Source organism: Onthophagus taurus, chromosome 11 (assembly GCF_036711975.1).
Source record: "Onthophagus taurus isolate NC chromosome 11, IU_Otau_3.0, whole genome shotgun sequence".
In the NCBI taxonomy this organism is placed as follows: domain Eukaryota; kingdom Metazoa; phylum Arthropoda; class Insecta; order Coleoptera; family Scarabaeidae; genus Onthophagus; species Onthophagus taurus.
Genome location: NC_091976.1, coordinates 31,262,411 through 31,284,029, shown reverse-complemented (window position 1 = coordinate 31,284,029; position 21,619 = coordinate 31,262,411). Strand labels below are relative to the sequence as shown.

The following is a 21,619-nucleotide window of genomic DNA, read 5'->3' as shown; positions in this document are numbered from 1 at the left end:
CAACTTGTTTTTGTTTAAATATTTTTGTTTAAATCTTATTTAACTAAGATAAATTCATTAATTTTTTTAATGATACGTTGTAATCAAATCAAATAGAAAAGTCCTAAAAATTAAAAATACGATTTAATATCGTTTTTATAATTCTTTAATTTCGATAATTTAAGTTGGTTGCCCTAGCTGTCAAAAATCAGTGTTAAATTAAAACGTCATGGTGCGTAGTGTTTTTGTGGTTATGTTACGTCAGTTCTGAGTGTTTTCTAGAATTTTTGACTTTATTTATAAACATCCATCATATTAGAAAGTTACCATTCGTTACCATGGAGCTCCCGAGTTTAGGTAACCACTGTTCGAACAAATCCTGCAATAAATTAGGTAAATAACATCAAAATCCTCATAAAAAAAAATTTTATCATCTCTTTGTTATTTCAGATTTCCTGCCTATAAAATGTGACGCTTGCGGACAAATATTTTGGTAAAATCTCCCCTTTTTATTAATTTAATAATATTCACCATATTCGTTTTTAGCAATGAACATTATAACTACTTAACACATAACTGCCCAGAATCTTACAAAAAGAACAACCAAGTGCCTGTTTGCCCATTGTGCAACATTCCAATACCTGTAGGTGGTAAATTACCAGATGTTGCAGTTAGTGCACACATAGACAGTGACTGTCAATCTGATCCTGCTAAAAATAGAAGAAAAGTTTTCACAAATAAATGCACAAGAAAAGGTTGTAAAGTGAAAGAAGTTATTCGTGTGATTTGTGAAGATTGCAAAATGAATTATTGCTTAAAACATCGACATCCCATAGACCACGATTGCAAAGGAAAATCTACCATTAAAACTATGGCAGGGTAAATAATTAATAATAATTTTGTTTAATATTAAATAATTTTTTGTTATAGAAATGCTGCTGTTACAAGACAAAATATTCATAGACAAAAAAATCACATCCAAACTAATACAATGTCAATTACAAAAGCTGTACATGGAACAATGGTAAATTTAAAACTAAATTTAAAATAAATTTCCTTTTAAATTATTTATTTTTAGACAGAAGATGAAGCCTTAGCAAGAGCTTTAGCACTTTCTTTGGAAGACTCAAATAATCCAAGAATGACACAAGAAGAAATTGATTTAGCATTGGCAAGACAATTACAAGCATCTGAATCAGAAACTCAAGTAGGTGGTGTAAGAAATTCAACAAGAGATCGATGCTCTTTATCATAAAATTAAAAACATTTTTTAATTCAACAAAAGGATAATTCCTAGCAACTTTAAAGACAACCAGCTTATTATCAATAAGGTTTTTTTTTATTATGAATAAATAAAATTAAGATTACAATCCGCATTTATCATATTTTTATTGTTATTTAATTATAAAATTGTAGTTTAAATTTATATTATACGTTTATTTATATTCCCATTAAAAATAAAATTTAATACGCAAACTTTTATAATTTCGTTGTTATTGGTTTGTATTCCATTTGAAGTTTCGGGTGGTTGTTGAGGTAGGTTGTTATAAAATCCGGATAAATCGGCGATATAAACAATTCCATTGCTACTTTTAATGCTATTTTTAAGTTTTTTTGATCTAAATTTGAATTTTTTCGTTTATATTCTGTTAATTTTTCTTTTAGAAGTTGTTGGGAAATAACTGTTTCATCAATCTCAACCTAAAAGTTAAAAAATATTTATTAAATAAAGTTAAGAGAATTAAGTTTTATTAAAATTTCTATTATTGGTATTGTTTTTTGGTAAATATGGGTAGAAAGTAATTAAAAGAGACGTTAAAGGGATTTGAGACACTGGCAGTAAAATACTTCTCTTGAAAGACATGTATATATTTATGAGAAGCGATTAGCAGCAGGTAATTTTCTGCAAACAATGTCTAGACGTGTATTAGCAGTTTTTAGTCTTCTGCAAACAGTATTTAGTCTTCTGCCACCAGTACTGATTCTTTTTTAAGCAGTATTTGTTTCCTGGAGGTAATATCTAGGCTTCTATTAACAGTATTTAATCTTCTGACATCACTTTTAGTTTATTATTGTAACTTAATCCTTCTAAAAGTTTAGAGCAAATGTAGGTCCTTGATGAACCTTAGAATCTTGTTCCTTCACGTCGGTAGGCGTTAGGCGTACTTTACAGAAAATTTTGTTGCTTAGGCGGCTTCTGGCGACGCATTCACAAAGTATATATTCAGCAGTTTCTGACTCGTCGTTACAAAGTCGACAAGTTTGATCCTCAGCTTGTCCAATGTGGAAGATATGGTATTTTAGGGACGCATGGCCGGTCAGGAGAGCTTGAGAGCGATCTTAGCTCCCCTTTGCTAAGGCATAAAACCGCTTTGGTTTTGTTTTGCGATGGAGTTATCATATTCTTTGCTTGTCTATGACCTTGAACCGGGTTGGGGTCCAATAAAAAGCGTTTTCGCTGCCTCTTTGGCCATCTTGTTTGCCTTTTCATTGCCCTCAATGTCTCTGTGACCTGGAACCCACCATAGAGTAACATCATTGCCCCCAGCGAGTTCTCTCAGATTACTGGTACAATCTCTGATCAGTGCAGAGTCACACATGTAGGCCTGAATTGCCTTTAAGGCGGCCCGGCTGTCTGTGAAAATGTTTGTATGTAGATGCACCTTCTTGTCCCTTTTCTAAGTGCAAAACGGTGCAAAACTGTATAGCAAGAAATTGTGCTTGAAAAATGGTTATGTCTGAGCTGTCTGGGGTTATGTCTGAAAAAAATGGTTATGTCTGGGGGCAATTTAATGCGGCTATATGGTCCACTAATGCCCATATCTACTCCGGATCCAACTGTCTTTAAAGCATCGGTGTACCAGGCAAGGGCTTCAAAATATTACCTTATATGACTGGTCGAAATTATATACTATCGGTATAATGTATAATATCCGTTTTAATTTCAATCAAGTAGTTTAGATATGAGTCCACGAGGATTTCGAGATGTCCTCTGAGGACATTTTTAATCTTCTGCCATCATTACATATTCTCATACAAGCAGCAATTGTCTTCTGGAAGATATTTAGGCTTTTTTATTGGTCTTCTGCTATCACTTCTTGTTCTTTTTTAAGCAGTAATCGCTTTTTGGAGGTAATATCTAGGCTTCAATTGCCAGTATTTAGTCTTCTGCCACCAGTACTTATCCCTTTGTAAGCAATAATCGTTTTCTGGAAGTAATATCTAGACTTTTATTAGCAGTATGAAACCACTTTCAGTGTTTTGCCATCAGTACTTATTCTTATGCAAGCAGTAATTCTCTTCTGGAAAATAACTAAGAAAATTATACTTTTGGCATAACAATAATACTTCGCCACCGCGACCTGTAAGATCTATTGTAGGTCCTTGATGAACATTAGTATTGCTCTAAGGTCTTATTCCTTTATGTCGGTAGGTATTAGGCGTACTTTACCGAAAATTTTGTTCCTTAGGCGGCTTCTGGCGATACATTCACAAAGTATATGTTCAGCAGTTTCTGACTCGTCGTTACAAAGTCGACAACTTTGATCCTCAGCTTGTCCAAGGTAAAAGAGAGAGTGTTTTAGGAACGTATGGCTGGTTAGGAAGCCTGAGAGCGATCTTGGTTTTGTTTTGCGACGGAGTTACCATACTCTCCGACATTTTTAGTCTTCTGCCATCATTACTTATTCTCATACAAGCAGCAAGTCTCTTCTGGAAGATATTTAGGCTTGTATTAGCAGTATCTGGTCTTCTGGATACAGTATATAGTTTTCTACTACCACTACTTATTCTTTTTTAAGCAGTAATCGCTTTTTGGAGGTAATATCTAGGCTTCAATTGCCAGTATTTAGTCTTCTGCCACCAGTACTTATCCCTCTGTAACCAATAATCGTTTTCTGGAAGTAATATCTAGACTTTTATTACCAGTATGAAACCATTTTTAGTGTTTTGCCACCAGTACTTATTCTTATGCAAGCAGTAATTATCTTCTGGAAAATAACTAAGAAAATTATATATTTGGAACAACAATAATACTTTGATGAATGCTTGTTTGCTTTATAACATTTATAATTGAGGTGGTATTTTAGTCCATTCAGTCTTCAATGCTATTTTTAAGTCGATTACGTTTCTAATATCGTAATGTTTCAATTTCTTCTGAAATATTGACAATAGGATTAAGATCTAAGCTATGTGATGGTGTTTTGAGATGCTCTGAATGCTTGTAAACATCCCAATTTTTCTGCACATTGCTCAATTTTTTTTCAAAATGTTTATACAACACTTCGCAGTGAATATTCCATGTATAAAATGAAGATGTCGGATTCCTGCCGATGAACAAGATCCTGTCGATTTAGACATGGGTCCGTGAGGATTTCGAGATGTCCTCTGAGAACATTTTTAGTCTTCTGTCATCGCTATTTATTCTCATACAAGCAGTAATTGTATTTTGGAAGATATTTAGACTTCTATTAGCAGTACTGGTCTTCTGCAAACAGTATACAGTTTTCTGTTAGCACTACTTATTCTGTTTTAAGCAGTAATCGCTTTTTGAAGGTAATATTTAGGCTTCTATTAGCAGTACTGATCTTCTGCAAACAGTATACAGTCTTCTGCTACCACTACTTATTCTTTTTTAAGCAGTAATCGCTTTTTGGAGGTAATATCTAGGCTTCTATTAGCAGTACTGATCTTCTGCAAACAGTATACAGTCTTCTGCTACCACTATTTATTCTCTTTTAAGCAGTAATCTCTTTTTGGAGGTAATATCTAGACTTCTAGTAACAGTACTTAGTTTTCTGCCATCACTACTATTCCTCTGTAAGTAGTAATCGTTTTCTGGAAGTATTATCTAGGCTTTTATTAGCAGTATGAAACCACTTTTAGTGTTTTGCCACCAGTACCCAATCTTCTGCTAGCAATACCAAATCTTCTGTTACCAGTATCAAGTCTTCTGCAAATACTATATAGCCTTCTTCAACCAGTATTTAGCTTTTTGCCAGTTATAGTCCCAGTTTTCAGTTAGTTATGGTATTAGTTTTGATTAGTGTTTAATTACTTTGTGTTTAATCCATTGCCAAATTTGTGATCTTGATATTTCCGCTGTTGCCGAATCTTCCACAAAACCATTAAGAACAAAATGACCATTTCCATCCAACCAATTATAAATAAATAAAACACTAACTTGAATGTTGTGCCAAAAACTATCCCATGTTATTTTTCCTTCTGGTAAAGTTAATAAAGATTTCGCGGTGTTAGAATCCTTATTTATTATTTTTTTAGGGTGTAAAAGATTTTTGTTATCCTCCCAAAGCTGCAAAAATTTTTAAGTTAATTTTAAGCTATTAAAAAATAAGCATGAAATAAACCTTGTTTATATGCGGTAACAAATCTAAATCGTAAACTAAAAATCCATCGATTCCTGAGGAAATTTCAAATTGCTTCATTTCTTTAATTGATTCTAAAGAGTTTAAGCTAAAAGTTAAAACTTTAAATTAAATAAATTGAGATATACTTCTGATTATTACTCGTAAGATAAAATTTTAGCTATCATCCCCCCGGTGGCTAAAGCACCTCTTTTATGACACACTTCGACAAGAAGATCCATATATGTTTTTAAAAACTCATTTTTCATGGAAAGTTTTTGCCGATCCGCCAAAACGAATTCTTTCCGATTCCCAAATTTAGCAATAATCGAAGCGATATAATCCCACATCCCACAATTTAACCCAACACAATGTTCTTTCAACTCAAACAAAATCTCCTCCATTTCAAAACTTGCCAAAATATTCTCGATCAAAACGCAACACTTAATACTTCCTTGAGGGAGATTCAATTTCCGTTGGGTCCAAACAAAAATTTCGTTCCAAAGTCTCGCTTCCGAAGCACTTTCTAATTTTGATAGATAAAAATATGGCCCGGAGTTGGTTTCGAGTAAAATTTTTGCGTTATGGTACATTAATAAAGCAAAATCGATTAAAGCACCGGGGATTTTTTTTTGGTTAATTTTTACGTTGTGTTCTAATATGTTCCAAGCTCGCGGTCTTAACATCATCACAGGATAGTGGGCGAGATTGTTTGAGTGAATCACTGAGTATATGTTGTAGTGGCCCAAAATTTGATTTCTCCAATTTGGACAGTGACCATCGTCGAAATCAACTTGAATCCCTTGTACGTTTTGAGTTAGAGAGGTGAAAAATTGAGTTGAATTCGAAGGTGAGACGTCGCCCAAATCGATTTTTCTGTTTTGAAGTCGTTGGGGGATGTTTGAAATTTTCCATGGTGTTTTGAGTGGGTTATTTTTAAAGTTGGGGAGGGTATTGTTGGATTGGTAATAAGAGTTGCGATTTAATCGATCTTTATAAAGCTGCAATTTTAAATCTTATTTGTTGTAATAAAACTACTCCCTTTGTCCCAAATTAAATTATGGTATACATTTCTCTTTACAATTTGTCCCAAATGATGCTACTTATTTTAAACATACATTAATGAAAATTTTACACAATTAAATACAATTCAGCTGTTTCAATGGCAGTTTGGTTGCACATAATAGAAACAAATAATACGTCGTTTAAGTTAATCCATAGTTTTTGGCAATGTTTGGTGCTGCAAAGACTGAATGACATTGAAGAAGCCAAGGTCTAAAACATTCAAATCAGATGTATTCGGTGGCCACCCATCTCTTGATCCTTCGGGAAGCAATTCTGCACCGTTTTCATAAGAATGCGATTTTGCATTATCTTGTTCAACATAAATTATCTTGGCTTTATGCGCTTTTGGAAATTTGGATCTAATAGCTGGTAAAACGTTATCGATAATCATCTTTTTGCATTCTGCTTCGTTAATAGACTCAATGTTTTTGGTCACCATTGCTCCTCTTGCTGTTTCTTTTTGGCCAGAGTTTTTAATGCTACATTTTCTGGCACTGTCATAGCGTGGTCTGGCCACTGCAGCCATAAACATAACATTGGTTATGAATCATTTGCTTTTACAGTGCCTTTTTGGTTCTGCTTTGTCCAGAACTCTAGTCTCGTTCTTTTCTGAACTCTAATCTCGGACCGACCACAATAAAAGAATATATGTTCTTTTAAAGTATCGCCCCTCTTTGAAAATGCGAAAAACGGTCGATTTTGGAATTTTAATTGCAAACTCCGAATTCTGCCATAGAGATTAAGTGGAGTTTCTTTGATTTTATCCAAATTCTCCGAGTAATTCTTTTCGGCCACAATACCTTTTTCTAGAAGCCACGTTGACACAAATATTTCCTTCGTCCTATTCCAAATACGCTTAAGAATTAGTCGGGAAACATCAAACTTTGTTGCAGCTTGACCAATAACACCCCGCTTCAATTTGCTGTCGGATTTGTGTTGTAACAAGAACTGTAAAATTCTAGTACTGCTGTTCATACGTTAGTTGCTTCCTCTTTATGTCTCTTTTGTACATTTCGTGAGAAATATCTCCCATAGTTCTCAACTGACGCATGTGTAACAGCTGAACTGTTTTTAAACATAGCCGGCTAATACTATATTAGAAACACCATGTAGATTATACAGGGTGTGTCAAATATCTGGAATATAGCCAATAACTTCATCAAAACTTCAAATATTATTTTCTCAAAAACTAAAAGTTATTTTTCAAAACGGGTTAGTTCATTGGAAAGAGGACACTTTTATTAACATTTTGGGAAATTTTGATACTTATATTCCAAGAAATCGATTTTATGCGAATTTTTAAAACATATTCGGCGAAAATTGCAAAATTCGAAAAAATTGTCGATTATTTCAAAAATTTATTTCTCAAGAACTAAATGTGATTTTTCAAAACGGCTTTTAGCATTAAAAAGAGGATACTTTAATTAATAATTAGTGATATTTTCACAAGGATCCTTCAAGAAATTAATTTTATAGCGAATTTTGAGTATTATCGATAAAAATTACAACATTGAAAATTTTATCAAAACTTCAAATATTGTTTTCTCAAAAACTAAACGATATTTTTCAAAACGGGTTGGTTCATTCGAAAGAGGACACTTTTATTAACACTTTGGGAAATTTTCATACTCATATTCTAATAACTGGATTTTATACTAATTTTTAAAAGATATTCGGCGAAAATTGCAAAATTCGAAAAAATTGTCGATTATTTCAAAAATTTATTTCTCAAGAACTGAAAGTGATTTTTCAAAACGGCTTTTAGCATTAAAAAGAGGGTACTTTAATTCATAATTGGTGATATTTTCACAAGGATCCTTCAAGAAATTAATTTTATAGCAAATTTTGGAAGTTATCGATGAAAATTGCAACATCGAAAATTTTATCAAAACTTCAAATATTGTTTTCTCAAAAACTAAAAGTTATTTTTCAAAACGGGTTGGTTCATTGGAAAGAGGACACTTTTATTAACACTTTGGGAAATTTTCGTACTCATATTCCAAGAACTGGATTTGACACGAATTTTTGAAACATATTCGGCGAAAATTGCAAAATTCGAAAAAATTGTCGATTATTTCAAAAATTTATTTCTCAAAAACTAAAAGTGATTTTTCAAAACGGCTTTTTGCATTAAAAAGAGGGTACTTTAATTAATAATTGGTGATATTTCCACAAGGATCCTTCAAGAAATTAATTTTATAGCAAATTTTGGAAGTTATCGATGAAAATTGCAACATCGAAAATTTTATCAAAACTTCAAATATTGTTTTTTCAAAAACTAAAAGTTATTTTTCAAAACGGGTTGGTTCATTGGAAAGAAGACACTTTTATTAACACTTTGGGAAATTTTCATACTCATATTCCAAGAAATCGATTTTATACGAATTATTAAAATTTACTCAGCGAAAATTGCAAAATTCAAAAAAAAATTGTCGATCATTTCAAAAATTTATTTCTCAAAAACTAAAAGCGATTTTTCAAAACGGCTTTTTGCATTAAAAAGAGGATACTTTAATTAATAATTGGTGATATTTCCACAAGGATTCTTCTAGAAATTAATTTTATAGCGAATTTTGAAAGTTATCGATGAAAATTGCAACATCGAAAATTTAATCAAAACTTCAAATATTGTTTTTTCAAAAACTAAAAGTTATTTTTCAAAACGGGTTGGTTCATTGGAAAGAGGACACTTTTATTAACATTTTGGGAAATTTTCATACTCATATTCCAAGAAATGGATTTTATACGAATTTTTGAAACTTAATCGGCGAAAATTGCAAAATTCGAAAAAATTGTTGATTAATTCAAAAATTTATTTCTCAAGAACTAAAAGTGATTTTTCAAAACGGCTTTTAGCATTAAAAAGAGGATACTTTAATTAATAATTGGTGATATTTCCACAAGGATCCTTCTAGAAATTATTTTATAACGAATTTTGAAAGTTATCGATGAAAATTGCAACATCGAAAATTTTATCAAAACTTCAAATATTGTTTTTTCAAAAACTAAAAGTAATTTTTCAAAACGGGTTGGTTCATTGGAAAGAGGACACTTTTATTAACACTTCGAGAAATTTTCATACTTATATTCCAAGAAATGGATTTTATACGAATTTTTGAAACTTAATCGGCGAAAATTGCAAAATTCGAAAAAATTGTTGATTAATTCAAAAAATTCATTTCTCAAGAACTAAAAGTGATTTTTCAAAACGGCTTTTAGCATTAAAAAGGGGATACTTTAATTAATAATTGGTGATATTTCCACAAGGATCCTTAAAGAAATTAATTTTATAACGAATTTTTAAAGTTATCGATGAAAATTGCAACATCGAAAATTTTATCAAAACTTCAAATATTGTTTTTTCAAAAACTAAAAGTTATTTTTCAAAACGGGTTGGTTCATTGGAAAGAGGACACTTTTATTAACACTTTGGGAAATTTTCATACTCATATTCCAAGAACTGGATTTTATACGAATTTTTAAAACATATTCGGCGAAAATTGCAAAATTCGAAAAAATTTTCGATCATTTCAAAAATGCATTTCTCAAGAACTAAAAGTGATTTTTCAAAACGGCTTTTAGCATTAAAAAGAGGATACTTTAATTAATAATTGGTGATATTTCCACAAGGATCCTTCTAGATATTAATTTTATAACGAATTTTGAAAGTTATCGATGAAAATTGCAACATCGAAAATTTTATCAAAACTTCAAATATTGTTGTTTCAAAAACTAAAAGTTATTTTTCCAAACGGGTTGGTTCATTGAAAAGAGGACACTTTTATTAACACTTTGGGAAATTTTCATACTCATATTCCAAGAACTGGATTTTATACGAATTTTTAAAACATATTCGACGAAAGTTGCAAAATTCGAAAAAAATTGTCGGTTATTTCAAAAATTTTTTTCTTAAAAACTAAAAGTGATTTTTCAAAACGGCTTTTAGCATTAAAAAGAGGATACTTTAATTAATAATTGGTGATATTTCCACAAGGATCCTTCTAGATATTAATTTTATAACGAATTTTGAAAGTTATCGATGAAAATTGCAACATCGAAAATTTTATCAAAACTTCAAATATTGTTTTCTCAAAAAGTAAAAGTTATTTTTCAAAACGGGTTGGTTCATTGGAAAGATGGCACTTTTATTAACACTTTGGGAAATTTTCATACTCATATTCCAAGAACTGGATTTTATACGAATTTTTAAACTTAATCGGCGAAAATTGAAATGTATAATAAATAACAATTAATAAAGAATCTTTTATTTAAAACATTTTTCTCCAAACTTTCCTTAATCCATAAATTTTAGAGAAATGTATACCATAATTTGGGACGGAGGGAGTAAAATTTGTTTACCTTATTGATTTTATCTCTGAATTCATTTTCTAATTCCTTCAAAAACACCAAACTTCCTCGATTAAAAATCACTTCGAAATTATGTTGCAAATCTTGAGGGCACTTTGAAATTTCTATTTCCATTTTTCAAGGCGGAAGCTTCAACGACGCAAAAAAGATTGAACTTATGAACTTATTTACTTACTTATTTCTTATCGTTTCCTTCACACCAAAAAGAATTTTAGTTATTATAATTACTTTTTAAGTTTGCTCATTAAATAGACATAAAAACAGAAAATGAATGGAAGATTTCAACTAAACCATAAAAAATAAAATAAAATCAATGTATTTTCTTGCACCAAAAAAATAAAATCACGTTGTGAAACAATTAATCTAATATGTTTACGAAACGATAACCCATATTACATTAATTTGACCTCTAAATCGTGCGTTAAAACCGTTCAAGATATTCATTCGCGTGCAGTTACTCTTTTAATTCAGTATCGAATTTAGTGTTGTGATTTTTAGGTGAAAAATGAGCTCAATCACGAGGCTATATCGAACTCCAGCTTTTACCGCGGCTAAAACCAAGGAAATCTTAGAAAATTTAAAATCAAAAAACCCAAAAATCATCGCAATCGAGACAGAATTATGTTACCACATCGAAACAACCAACAACTTAACACCAGATCAACTAAAAACGATGAAGTGGCTCCTAAAATGTCCGTTCGAACCAAATTTACTAACAGAAGAAACGATTCTTTCATCAAAACCCAACCAAATTCTAATTGAAGCTGGCCCAAGATTTAATTTTTCAACTTCAAACTCAACGAATGCAGTTTCGATTTGTCATAGTTTAAACATGATTAATGTTGTTCGTTTGGAAGTTTCGCGAAGATACTTGATCACGTTAAATAAGAAAGTTGATGCGAAAGAGGAGGAAGATATCGCTTCTTTTTTATACGATCGAATGACTGAGTGTCGATATACTATACACAACATTCCAAAAACAAGCTTTAACGAAAATTTGCGTAAAAAAGATGATCTTCGCGATGTGGATGTTATGAAGAGGGGGCGAGATGCTTTAAAAGAAATCAACGACGAATTGGGGTTGGCTTTTGATGATGCAGATTTGGATTATTACACCGATTTATTCAAGAACGTTATGAAACGTAACCCAACTAGTGTTGAATGTTTCGATTTGGCCCAATCGAATAGTGAACATAGCCGACATTGGTTTTTTAAAGGGAAAATGATTCTCGATGGCGTCCAATATGAGAAATCACTAATTGATATGATTATTGATACGCAACACCACACCAATTATAATAACGTCATTAAATTCAGTGATAATAGTAGGTAATAACTCAAAAACAACTCTTGTTTTAATCGATTTAATTTCGTCATTGATTTTTTTAGTGCCATAAAAGGTTATCTGCATAGAAGTTTAAAGCCTGCTAAACCTTGCCGCGTCAGCGAATTTAAACAAGTCAATTCAGATTCCCATTTAATTTTTACAGCGGAAACTCATAATTTCCCAACGGGTGTAGCTCCATTTAGTGGTGCCACAACTGGAACTGGTGGAAGAATTCGCGATGTGCAATCAGTTGGAAGGGGAGGTTATTGCATTGCTGGAACTGCTGGATATTCAGTTGGAAATTTAAATTTACCTGGTAATAATAATTATTAATTTAAATCAAATTAATGAATTCATTTTTGTTTAGATTATCCATTATCTTGGGAAAACCCCTCATTTGATTATCCAAACAATTTCGCGCTACCAGCCGAAATTTTAATTGAAGCATCAAATGGAGCCTCTGATTATGGAAATAAATTCGGCGAACCCCTCATTTCAGGATTCGTTCGTTCATTTGGAATGTTAATTAATGATGACCGTAGAGAATGGATTAAACCGATTATGTTCAGCGGAGGAATTGGTTTCATGGAAGCCGATATGGTTGAAAAAACCAAACCTGCAAAAGGACATCAAATCGTAAAAATCGGAGGCCCCGTTTATCGAATCGGAGTCGGTGGTGGTTCCGCAAGTTCAGTTGAAGTCCAAGGTGACAACAAAGCTGAGTTAGATTTTAACGCAGTGCAACGAGGCGATGCAGAAATGGAAAATAAATTAAATCGAGTTGTGAGGGCTTGTTTAGAAACGGGGGTAAGAAACCCAATTTTGAGTATTCACGATCAAGGAGCTGGAGGGAACGGAAATGTTTTAAAAGAACTCGTCGAACCAACCGGAGGAATTATTTACGCCAACAAATTCGATTTGGGCGATCCAACAATAAATTCGCTCGAACTTTGGGGTGCCGAATACCAAGAAAGTAACGCTCTTTTATGCAAAAAAGAAGACGTCGAGTATTTAAAGAAAATCTGCGAAAGAGAAAGATGCCCGGTTAATTTCGTTGGGGAAGTCAACGGAACCGGAATGATCGTTTTAGCTTTAGATGAAACTTCAACTAAAACTCCGGTTAATTTAAATTTGGAACACGTTTTAGGTAAAATGCCTAGGAAAATTTTCAAGAGTGATCGTCTCCCAAAAATTAACAAACCTTTACAGTTACCGACAGTCTCAATTTATAAAGCTCTCGAACATGTTTTACGTTTACCCTCGGTTGGAAGCAAAAGATATTTAACAAATAAAGTTGATCGATGTGTTACGGGATTAATTGCTCAACAACAATGCGTTGGACCATTACATACTCCGTTAGCAAATGTTGCTGTTACTTCAATAACTCATTTTGGATACGTAAGAAATTTGTACCTATATTTATAATTAACTCATCTTCATTACATGAAGCTTTCCCTTAACTCTTTACATTCTTAATCCTTAATCCTAATACTTTGTGACAGAATTAAAACGCTATCAAAATACACTCAGTAGCATTAAACAAGCATTAAAATATATTTTCAGTATACAAAAGCTTTGGTAGAACAATTTTCACAGCTTCGTCTTTCTTTTGAATTTGCGCTACGACATTTTCGTGGATGCAGTAAATTTGAATATATTTATTTATCAGACCTGTATTTACAGAACGACAAAAATCTGATAGAATATTGAGAAAAAACATATTGAGCAAAAACTAACATTTTCGCGTAATTTAAGTGTCAAAAAAGATGCAAATTCAAATATTCCTGGAAGCCGTATTTATTGAAATTAAGGAATGAGACTTATTCTAAATTAAAGCTCAAAGCTTTCTCTTTAAAATGATGTATAATAATAGTTGGGTTGGATTGGAAAAATATTGAAAAAAAAAATGTTGAAACAAAACTTATATTTTCGTATAACTTAAAAGTATCAAAAAAGATGCTAATTTAAAAATTCGTGGAAGCCGTATTTATTAAAATTAAGGAATGAGACTTATTCTAAATTAAAGCTCAAAGCTTTCTCTTTAAAATGATGTATAATAATTGTAGGGTTGGATTGGAAAAATATTGAGAAAAAAAATGTTGAAATAAAACTTACATTTTCATATAACCTAAAAGTGTCAAAAAAGATGCTAATTTAAAAATTCCTGGAAGCCGTATTTATTGAAATTAAGGAATGAGACTTATTCTAAATTAAAGCTCAAAGTTTTCTCTTTAAAATGATGTATAATAATTGTTGGGTTGGATTGGAAAAATATTGAGAAAAAAACGTTGAAATAAAACTTACATTTTCGTATAACCTAAAAGTATCAAAAAAGATGCTAATTTAAAAATTCGTGGAAGCCGTATTTATTGAAATTAAGGAATGAGACTTATTCTAAATTAAAGTTCAAAGCTTTCTCTTTACAATGATGTATAATAATTGTTGGGTTGGATTGGAAAAATATTGAGAAAGAAAACGTTGAAATAAAACTTACATTTTCATATAACCTAAAAGTGTCAAAAAAGATACTAATTTAAAAATTCCTGAAAGACGTATTTATTGAAATTAAGGAATGAGGCTTATTCTAAATTAAAGCTCAAAGGTTTCTCTTTAGAATGATATATAATAATCGTCGGGTTGGATTGGAAAAATATTGAGAAAAAAAAAGTTGAAATAAAACTTACATTTTCGTATAACCTAAAAGTGTCAAAAAAGATGCTAATTTAAAAATTCCTGGAAGCCGTATTGATTGAAATTAAGGAATGAAACTTATTCTAAATTAAAGCTCAAAGCTTTCTCTTTAGAATGATATATAATAATCGTCGGGTTGGATTGGAAAAATATAGAGAAAAAAAAATGTTGAAACAAAACTTACATTTTCGTATAACCTAAAAGTGTCAAAAAAGATGTTAATTTAAAAATTCCTGGAAGCCGTATTTATTACAATTAAGGAATGAGACTTATTCTAAATTAAAGCTCAAAGCTTTCTCTTTAAAATGATGTATAATAATTGTTGGGTTGGATTGGAAAAATATTGAGTAAAAAAAATGTTGAAATAAAACTTACATTTTCGTATAACCTAAAAGTATCAAAAAAGATGATAATTTAAAAATTCATGGAAGCCGTATTTATTGAAATTAATGAATGAGACTTATTCTAAATTAAAGCTCAAAGCTTTCTCTTTACAATGATGTATAATAATTGTTGGGTTGGATTAGAAAAATATTAAGAAAAAAAATGTTGAAATAAAACTTACATTTTCATATAACCTAAAAGTATCGAAAAAGATGCTAATTTAAAAATTCGTGGAAGCCGTATTTATTGAAACTAAGGAATGAGACTTATTCTAAATTAAAGCTCAAAGCTTTGTCTTTAAAATGATGTATAATAATTGTTGGGTTGGATTGGAAAAATATTGAGAAAAAAAATGTTAAAACAAAACTTACATTTTCGTATAACCTAAAAGTATCAAAAAAGATGCTAATTTAAAAATTCGTGGAAGACGTATTTATTGAAATTAAGGAATGAGGCTTATTCTAAATTAAAGTTCAAAGCTTTCTCTTTACAATGATGTATAATAATTGTTGGGTTGGATTGGAAAAATATTGAGAAAAAAAATGTTGAAACAAAACTTACATTTTCGTATAACCTAAAAGTATCAAAAAAGATGCTAATTCAAAAATTCGTGAAAGCCGTATTTATTGAAATTAAGGAATCAGACGTATTCTAAATTAAAGCTCAAAGCTTTCTCGTTACAATGATGTATAATAATTGTTGGGTTGGATTGGAAAAATATTGAGAAAAAAAAAGTTGAAATAAAACTTACATTTTCATATAACCTAAAAGTATCGAAAAAGATGCTAATTTAAAAATTCGTGGAAGCCGTATTTATTGAAACTAAGGAATGAGACTTATTCTAAATGATAGCTCATAGCTTTCTCTTTACAATGATGTATAATAATTGTTGGGTTGGATTGGAAAAATATTGAGAAAAAAAATGTTGAAACAAAACTTACATTTTCGTATAACCTAAAAGTGTGAAAAAAAAATACTAATTTAAAAATTCCTGGAAGCCGTATTTATTGAAATTAAGGAATGAGACTTATTCTAAATTAAAGCTCAAAGCTTTCTCTTTAAAATGATGTATAATAATTGTTGGGTTGGATTGGAAAAATATTGAGAAAAAAAATGTTGAAATAAAACTTACATGATGTTAATAATCTTAATTACCAAGTTTGATGACCTCAACTATTTCGGCCAGAAATGTTAGTGCATAAAGTGCTTCTTGATGAATCATGCAGTGAAACGTTAGAATTTCGTGGTTTATTTTTTTCTGGAGAATTGATGTTACCCTCTATGTATTCCTATCATACTTCTGGCTCCATCAGTTGTTATAGAAACGATTTAATTTATATCGATTCTTGGGACGACATATACCTGACGAAAAGGGTAACTTGTGCCATGTCTTTTATGTCGCAAGACTCATCTATAGCAAGTGATAAGGCAGAAGCCAGTTGAATCTCTTCCACTTACATATGTGTTACATTTGAAGACATTTTAGCAGTTCTATTTTGTACTGTTTTAGCAGATAATGACAAATTTTTTTCATGATTTCTTTACACAGTTCTTTAAATGCACGTATAGTCACCATATGTGAATGGTTTTTTCTTTTTGCAATTTCTAATGATACTGCAAAGCTTGCCAAATTGATATTATTGGAAGATTGTTGTTGGTTTTTTTGGAGCTCTTCAACAGTTTTTTTTTTGTGCGTGGTTGTATATTTACCAGCAAAATGGGTATGTTTTGTAGTGAAGTGTCTCTTCAAGTTTGACTTCTTATTGTGTGCACGTTTTTCGTGGCTAATGAGACAAATCGTGTTACCATGACCAATAATTCACCAAAGGTGAATAACGTTTTCTAACATTATCTTCCGACGCAACAGCAATAATTATAGCAAAATAGGTGGTAAAACTTTGTGGATAAGAATTTTAGCTCTATCAATAACTGAAACCGTTTTCAAGCAATCTGCATTGCTTCTGCGATCCATTTACATCACCAGTACCAATCGTTTCTTTCTAACACCTTTATATCCATCTCATTCCTTTTACATTCTGCATGAAATATAATTAATTCTCAATTAATTAATAGGAAGGGATTGCTTCATCAATTGGGGAACAACCAATAAAAGGACTTGTAGATAACGCAGCCGGTGCAAGAATGACAGTAGCCGAATCATTAACTAATTTAGTATTTGCTGGAATCTCAGATATACGAGATGTAAAATGTTCAGGAAATTGGATGTGGGCTGCAAAACTTCCAGGTGAAGGAGCAGCTCTTTACGATGCTTGCGTCGCTATGACGAACATTATGAAAGATATCGGAATTGCTATTGATGGAGGAAAAGATTCTCTAAGTATGGCAGCTAGAGTAGGTGGAAAAACTGTAAAATCTCCGGGAACTTTAGTTATTTCAACGTACGCTCCATGCCCGGATGTAAGAAAAGTTGTTACGCCAGATTTAAAAGCACCTTCAATGGGGAAGAAAGGTGTTTTGTTATTCGTTGATTTATCAAATGGAAAAAGTCGATTGGGCGGATCAGCTTTAGCTCAATGTTTTAATGAAATAGGGAACGAATGTCCCGATATTGAAGACGACGAAGATTTTGTTAACGCGTTTAAAGCGATTCAACAACTTATTAAGGACGGCGCTTTATTGGCTGGTCACGATATAAGCGATGGCGGTTTAATAACGTGTTTACTTGAAATGTGTTTCGGAGGAATAAGTGGAATTGACGTAAAAATGACACATAGATCCGGCCAACCGGTTGATGTTCTTTTCTCTGAGGAAATCGGTTGGATTTTAGAAATTATGGAATCAGATCTTAAACATTGCACGAAAGTTTTCGAAAAATTCCACGTCGAAGTGTACAACATCGGTAATAGTATTGGATATGGATTAAATTCAAAAATAGCTATAACCGTAAACAATGCGTGCATTGAAAGCACGGTTTTACCATTAATGAAGATGTGGGAGGAAACAAGTTATCGTTTAGAATTGAGACAAACCATTAAAGAATGCGCTGATTCTGAATATAACTCTTTAGATAAACGAACGGGACCTAAATATTATTTAAGTTTCGATCCCGATGAAGACCGTAGAATTAAATTAGCACCTGTTAAAGTTGCCGTTTTGAGGGAAGAAGGAACTAATGGAGATAGAGAAATGGCCGCTGCTTTAGTTAGGGTTGGATTTAGTGTTTGGGATGTTACTATGCAAGATTTAATTAATGGAAGTACTACTTTAGATGATTATAGGGGAGTTATTTTTCCTGGAGGATTTAGCTATGCTGGTAATAAATTAATTTTTTTAATACTTTACTATTTTTATAATAAAAAAATTAAATTTGTAGATGTTCTTGGTTCTGCTAAAGGTTGGGCTTCAAGCATTCTTTTCAATCCAAAATTACAAGAACAATTCCAACGATTCATTTCCAGACCGGATACTTTCAGTTTAGGAATTTGTAATGGTTGTCAATTAATGGCTTTAATCGGGTGGGTTGGAAACTTGCCCAATGTAAATGACCAACCGGATATTATGTTGGAACACAACAAATCAGAAAGATTCGAATGCCGCTGGTCCACTATTAAAATAGAAAAATCTAAATCAATCATGTTGAGAAACATGGAAGATTCCGTTTTTGGTGTTTGGGTTGCTCACGGAGAAGGAAGATTCGTTTTTAAAAACGATAAAATTTACAAGGATTTAGAAGAAAGTGGTTGTGTTGGGTTGAGATATGTCGATGATAATGGAATGCCGACCGAAGTGTATCCAATGAATCCTAATGGGAGCATCAATGGACTCGCTGGGGTTTGTTCTAAAGATGGACGTCATCTAGCGATGATGCCTCATCCTGAAAGATGCGTTCAAATGTATCAATGGCCGTACATGCCTCCAGATTGGAAAGTTTATCAGAAAAGTCCATGGGAGAGAATGTTTAGAAATGCTTTTGATTGGTGTAATGGAATTTAGATTTAATCTTTTTGTATTTTTTTTATATGGAAAATAAATTGTAGCCCGAATGTAAAATCCGGGCTAAGTGCAAAAAATGAAGTTTTGAGATAAATGATAAAAACTTCCTAGGAACATATTCTGCTTAAATATTTAACTTAACTTCACCTGTCATCAGTAAAGGGCTTCACGAAATTTGAACTAAGAACACCAACATGCCTATTTTATATGTAAACTTTTATTTAACAAATTATGAAAAGGGCTATGTGCCAATCCTTTTTTGGTAAAAAGTGGGCTAAGATACCAGTTTAAAGTTCGGTATAATGATAACTGAAGTGACTGAACTGTATGAATATAACACTTTATTTCATTGTTTGACTGGTGTTTTGGTGAAGGGGGGTCAAATTTTTGGAGTAGGTGGATGGGGGAAGGGTCTACGGGTCAATTTTGTGCAGAACAGGAAAATAAGAGTTTTTAGGCTAGATAATAATAATAATAAATCAATGTTTTATAAGTTTAGTATTATATTGAAGTAATACGTACAAGTTATCTTAATTAATGCAGTAAAAGTTAAGAACAAGATACTGTAGAAAAAATCAAAAATATAAACAAACTTAAACATAAAAAATAACCGAAGTAAGACCAACTAAAAATTGTACTGTTTGAAGTGTCTTTTATGCCGTTAACTCCCTATAAAACTGTTTCTTTTCTTCTTTAAGGTATGGTATCATTTTCTTCAAATCTGCTTTCTTTTCATTGTTCAGTCGCGTTGCCATCTCCAGCTGAGGTAGATTCATACCTACAATATGGTTCTTTGTGATATTCTTTTTGAACACATTCGTAATCTTCCATGGTTCAAGATCACTAAAGGTTTTTTTTGTACACACTCTGCCGGGGTTGTCTTTTGATACTTTAATCCAAACTACTTTTGATATTTCTAACTGCGTAGTGTTAAGATAAAGTTGGGCTAGCTTGGCAAAGTTGAAAAAGTCCTCTTCCTGCATCATGGTTGTTTCAAACGAATTCTTATCACATGCGTTGCAAATAACTCTGCAAAGGTTCATTGGCACTTCACACTTGGCTTTCTTTCTTTTTTTCTCTATGATTGCAAAATCACGGTCACAACTAAGATATGAGTGACCTGACACGACAAACTTATGCTCGATCTGGTCAGCATAGCAATTACATACTAGATAAATCCATAAAAACACAATCATTTTATTTTTATTTTGTCTGCAGCTGTTGTCACTCCAAATTACAAACTGTTTCTTGTGAGTAATATTACTTTTTATACCTTTGAGGACGCAACTTGCGATTTCATTTCCTCCACGACCACTGATACCCTCGTGCGATAAAAACATTAAGCCTTTATTATTATCAGCCTTGTGTATACATAAGTTGTAGCACGAAAGTTGACGCAAATAGTACATTTGACAATGCGTTAACGCAGGTAACGACAGAACTTTTTCTAAGTCTACTGCCATTGTACACATATTACTCGTATGAGTTTGAGACTCCTGATGGTCATTTTTCATAGCTGTGCGTGCGCTTTCCGCTTTACGATGATGCAATTCCAGCGAGGCGCGATTTTTTACTCTGTTTACGGAGTCATTCATTATTTTACTGTGAAGAAGGTCACATGTATTACATGTATCTTGTCTGGGGCGATGAAAACTAAGTTTTGGGAATTTTTGTCGAACTATTTTTTTGAAGTAACCGTACTTGACTGTAGTCGTCGGGTTACGTTCCACGAAAGACGCATGCAGCTTGTTGTAATTTAAATCTGGGCTCAAATACAAATTTGAACTTTTAGCCCTAGTATAATGGCTCTCTCCTTTGGGCAAAGCAGCAATGTGCTCAATAATGAGCCTTTCATCTTCTGCTGAATACTTTCTCTCTCTAATTTTGTTTCCCCTCCGCTCAATGTAAGTAACGTCCCCACGCTTTATCGCCTTAACGAGAGTTTCGACCCTACGCTTTGTAATACCAAAAACATCGAGAAACGTTTTCTTGCAAACTTGCTTACAAACACCTTTGCCATCTGGGATAGTAAAAATGACAGATGCCTGGCATCTACTTGCTGTGGGATCCACATATGAACCATGGCACCTGCGCTTAACACCGAAAACAGATATCAGCCCCATTAAGTAGGAATTTTGATTAACATTATCTCCCAGTTGATAAAACTTATTGAACAGACTGAGTTTTTGATCATGCCCGATATTTTTGCAGTCATAACGGCATTGACATTGTACCTGAAAATCAAACAAAGGGCCTAGCTTTAGATAACTTTCCAAATATGTGCAAACTAACAAACTTACCTCTTCGCCTGGTGGTTATTTTTCAGGTAATCTTCCACAGGATCTTTGATTCTTATTAAACTGTGCTAGCCTCCCTTCACCTTTGTTCTTACGTTTTTTAGTTAAATCAGTTGTTTCCATATTTATAAAACCCACAAAATAACACTAATCACAAGCACTGATCACCAAACATAACCTCTAACAACTCA

The 21,619-nt window shown here is 32.2% G+C and overlaps 3 protein-coding genes across 3 annotated transcripts in view; 2 read left to right on the top strand and 1 right to left on the bottom strand.

Annotated features, from left to right (window-relative positions):
* Nucleotides 1-19,212, top strand: part of LOC111420269 (phosphoribosylformylglycinamidine synthase) — a 33,076-nt gene extending 13,864 nt beyond the window's left edge. Inside the window, exons 2-6 of the mRNA XM_023053227.2 lie at nt 11,274-12,104; nt 12,165-12,418; nt 12,470-13,500; nt 17,251-18,451; nt 18,512-19,212. Of these exons, the coding sequence (XP_022908995.2) occupies nt 11,281-12,104; nt 12,165-12,418; nt 12,470-13,500; nt 17,251-18,451; nt 18,512-19,131 (3,930 nt within the window). The 5' untranslated portion in view covers nt 11,274-11,280 and the 3' untranslated portion in view covers nt 19,132-19,212. The remainder of the gene's footprint in view (nt 1-11,273; nt 12,105-12,164; nt 12,419-12,469; nt 13,501-17,250; nt 18,452-18,511) is intronic.
* LOC111420276 (AN1-type zinc finger protein 2A) lies at nt 201-1,455 on the top strand. The gene is made up of 5 exons (XM_023053236.2): nt 201-372; nt 430-472; nt 526-858; nt 910-1,003; nt 1,058-1,455. Exons 1-5 carry the CDS (start codon nt 318-320, stop codon nt 1,232-1,234), a joined length of 702 nt encoding a protein of 233 aa, XP_022909004.1. The 5' UTR covers nt 201-317; the 3' UTR covers nt 1,235-1,455.
* On the bottom strand, nt 1,350-11,296 carry LOC111420271 (malate synthase-like). The gene is made up of 5 exons (XM_023053230.2): nt 10,767-11,296; nt 5,505-6,343; nt 5,346-5,451; nt 5,036-5,290; nt 1,350-1,680 (listed from the first exon to the last, which is right to left on the bottom strand). The coding sequence occupies exons 1-5, from the start codon at nt 10,887-10,889 to the stop codon at nt 1,459-1,461; spliced, it is 1,545 nt and encodes a 514-aa protein (XP_022908998.2). The 5' UTR covers nt 10,890-11,296; the 3' UTR covers nt 1,350-1,458.
* Nucleotides 19,213-21,619: the final 2,407 nt, after the last annotated feature.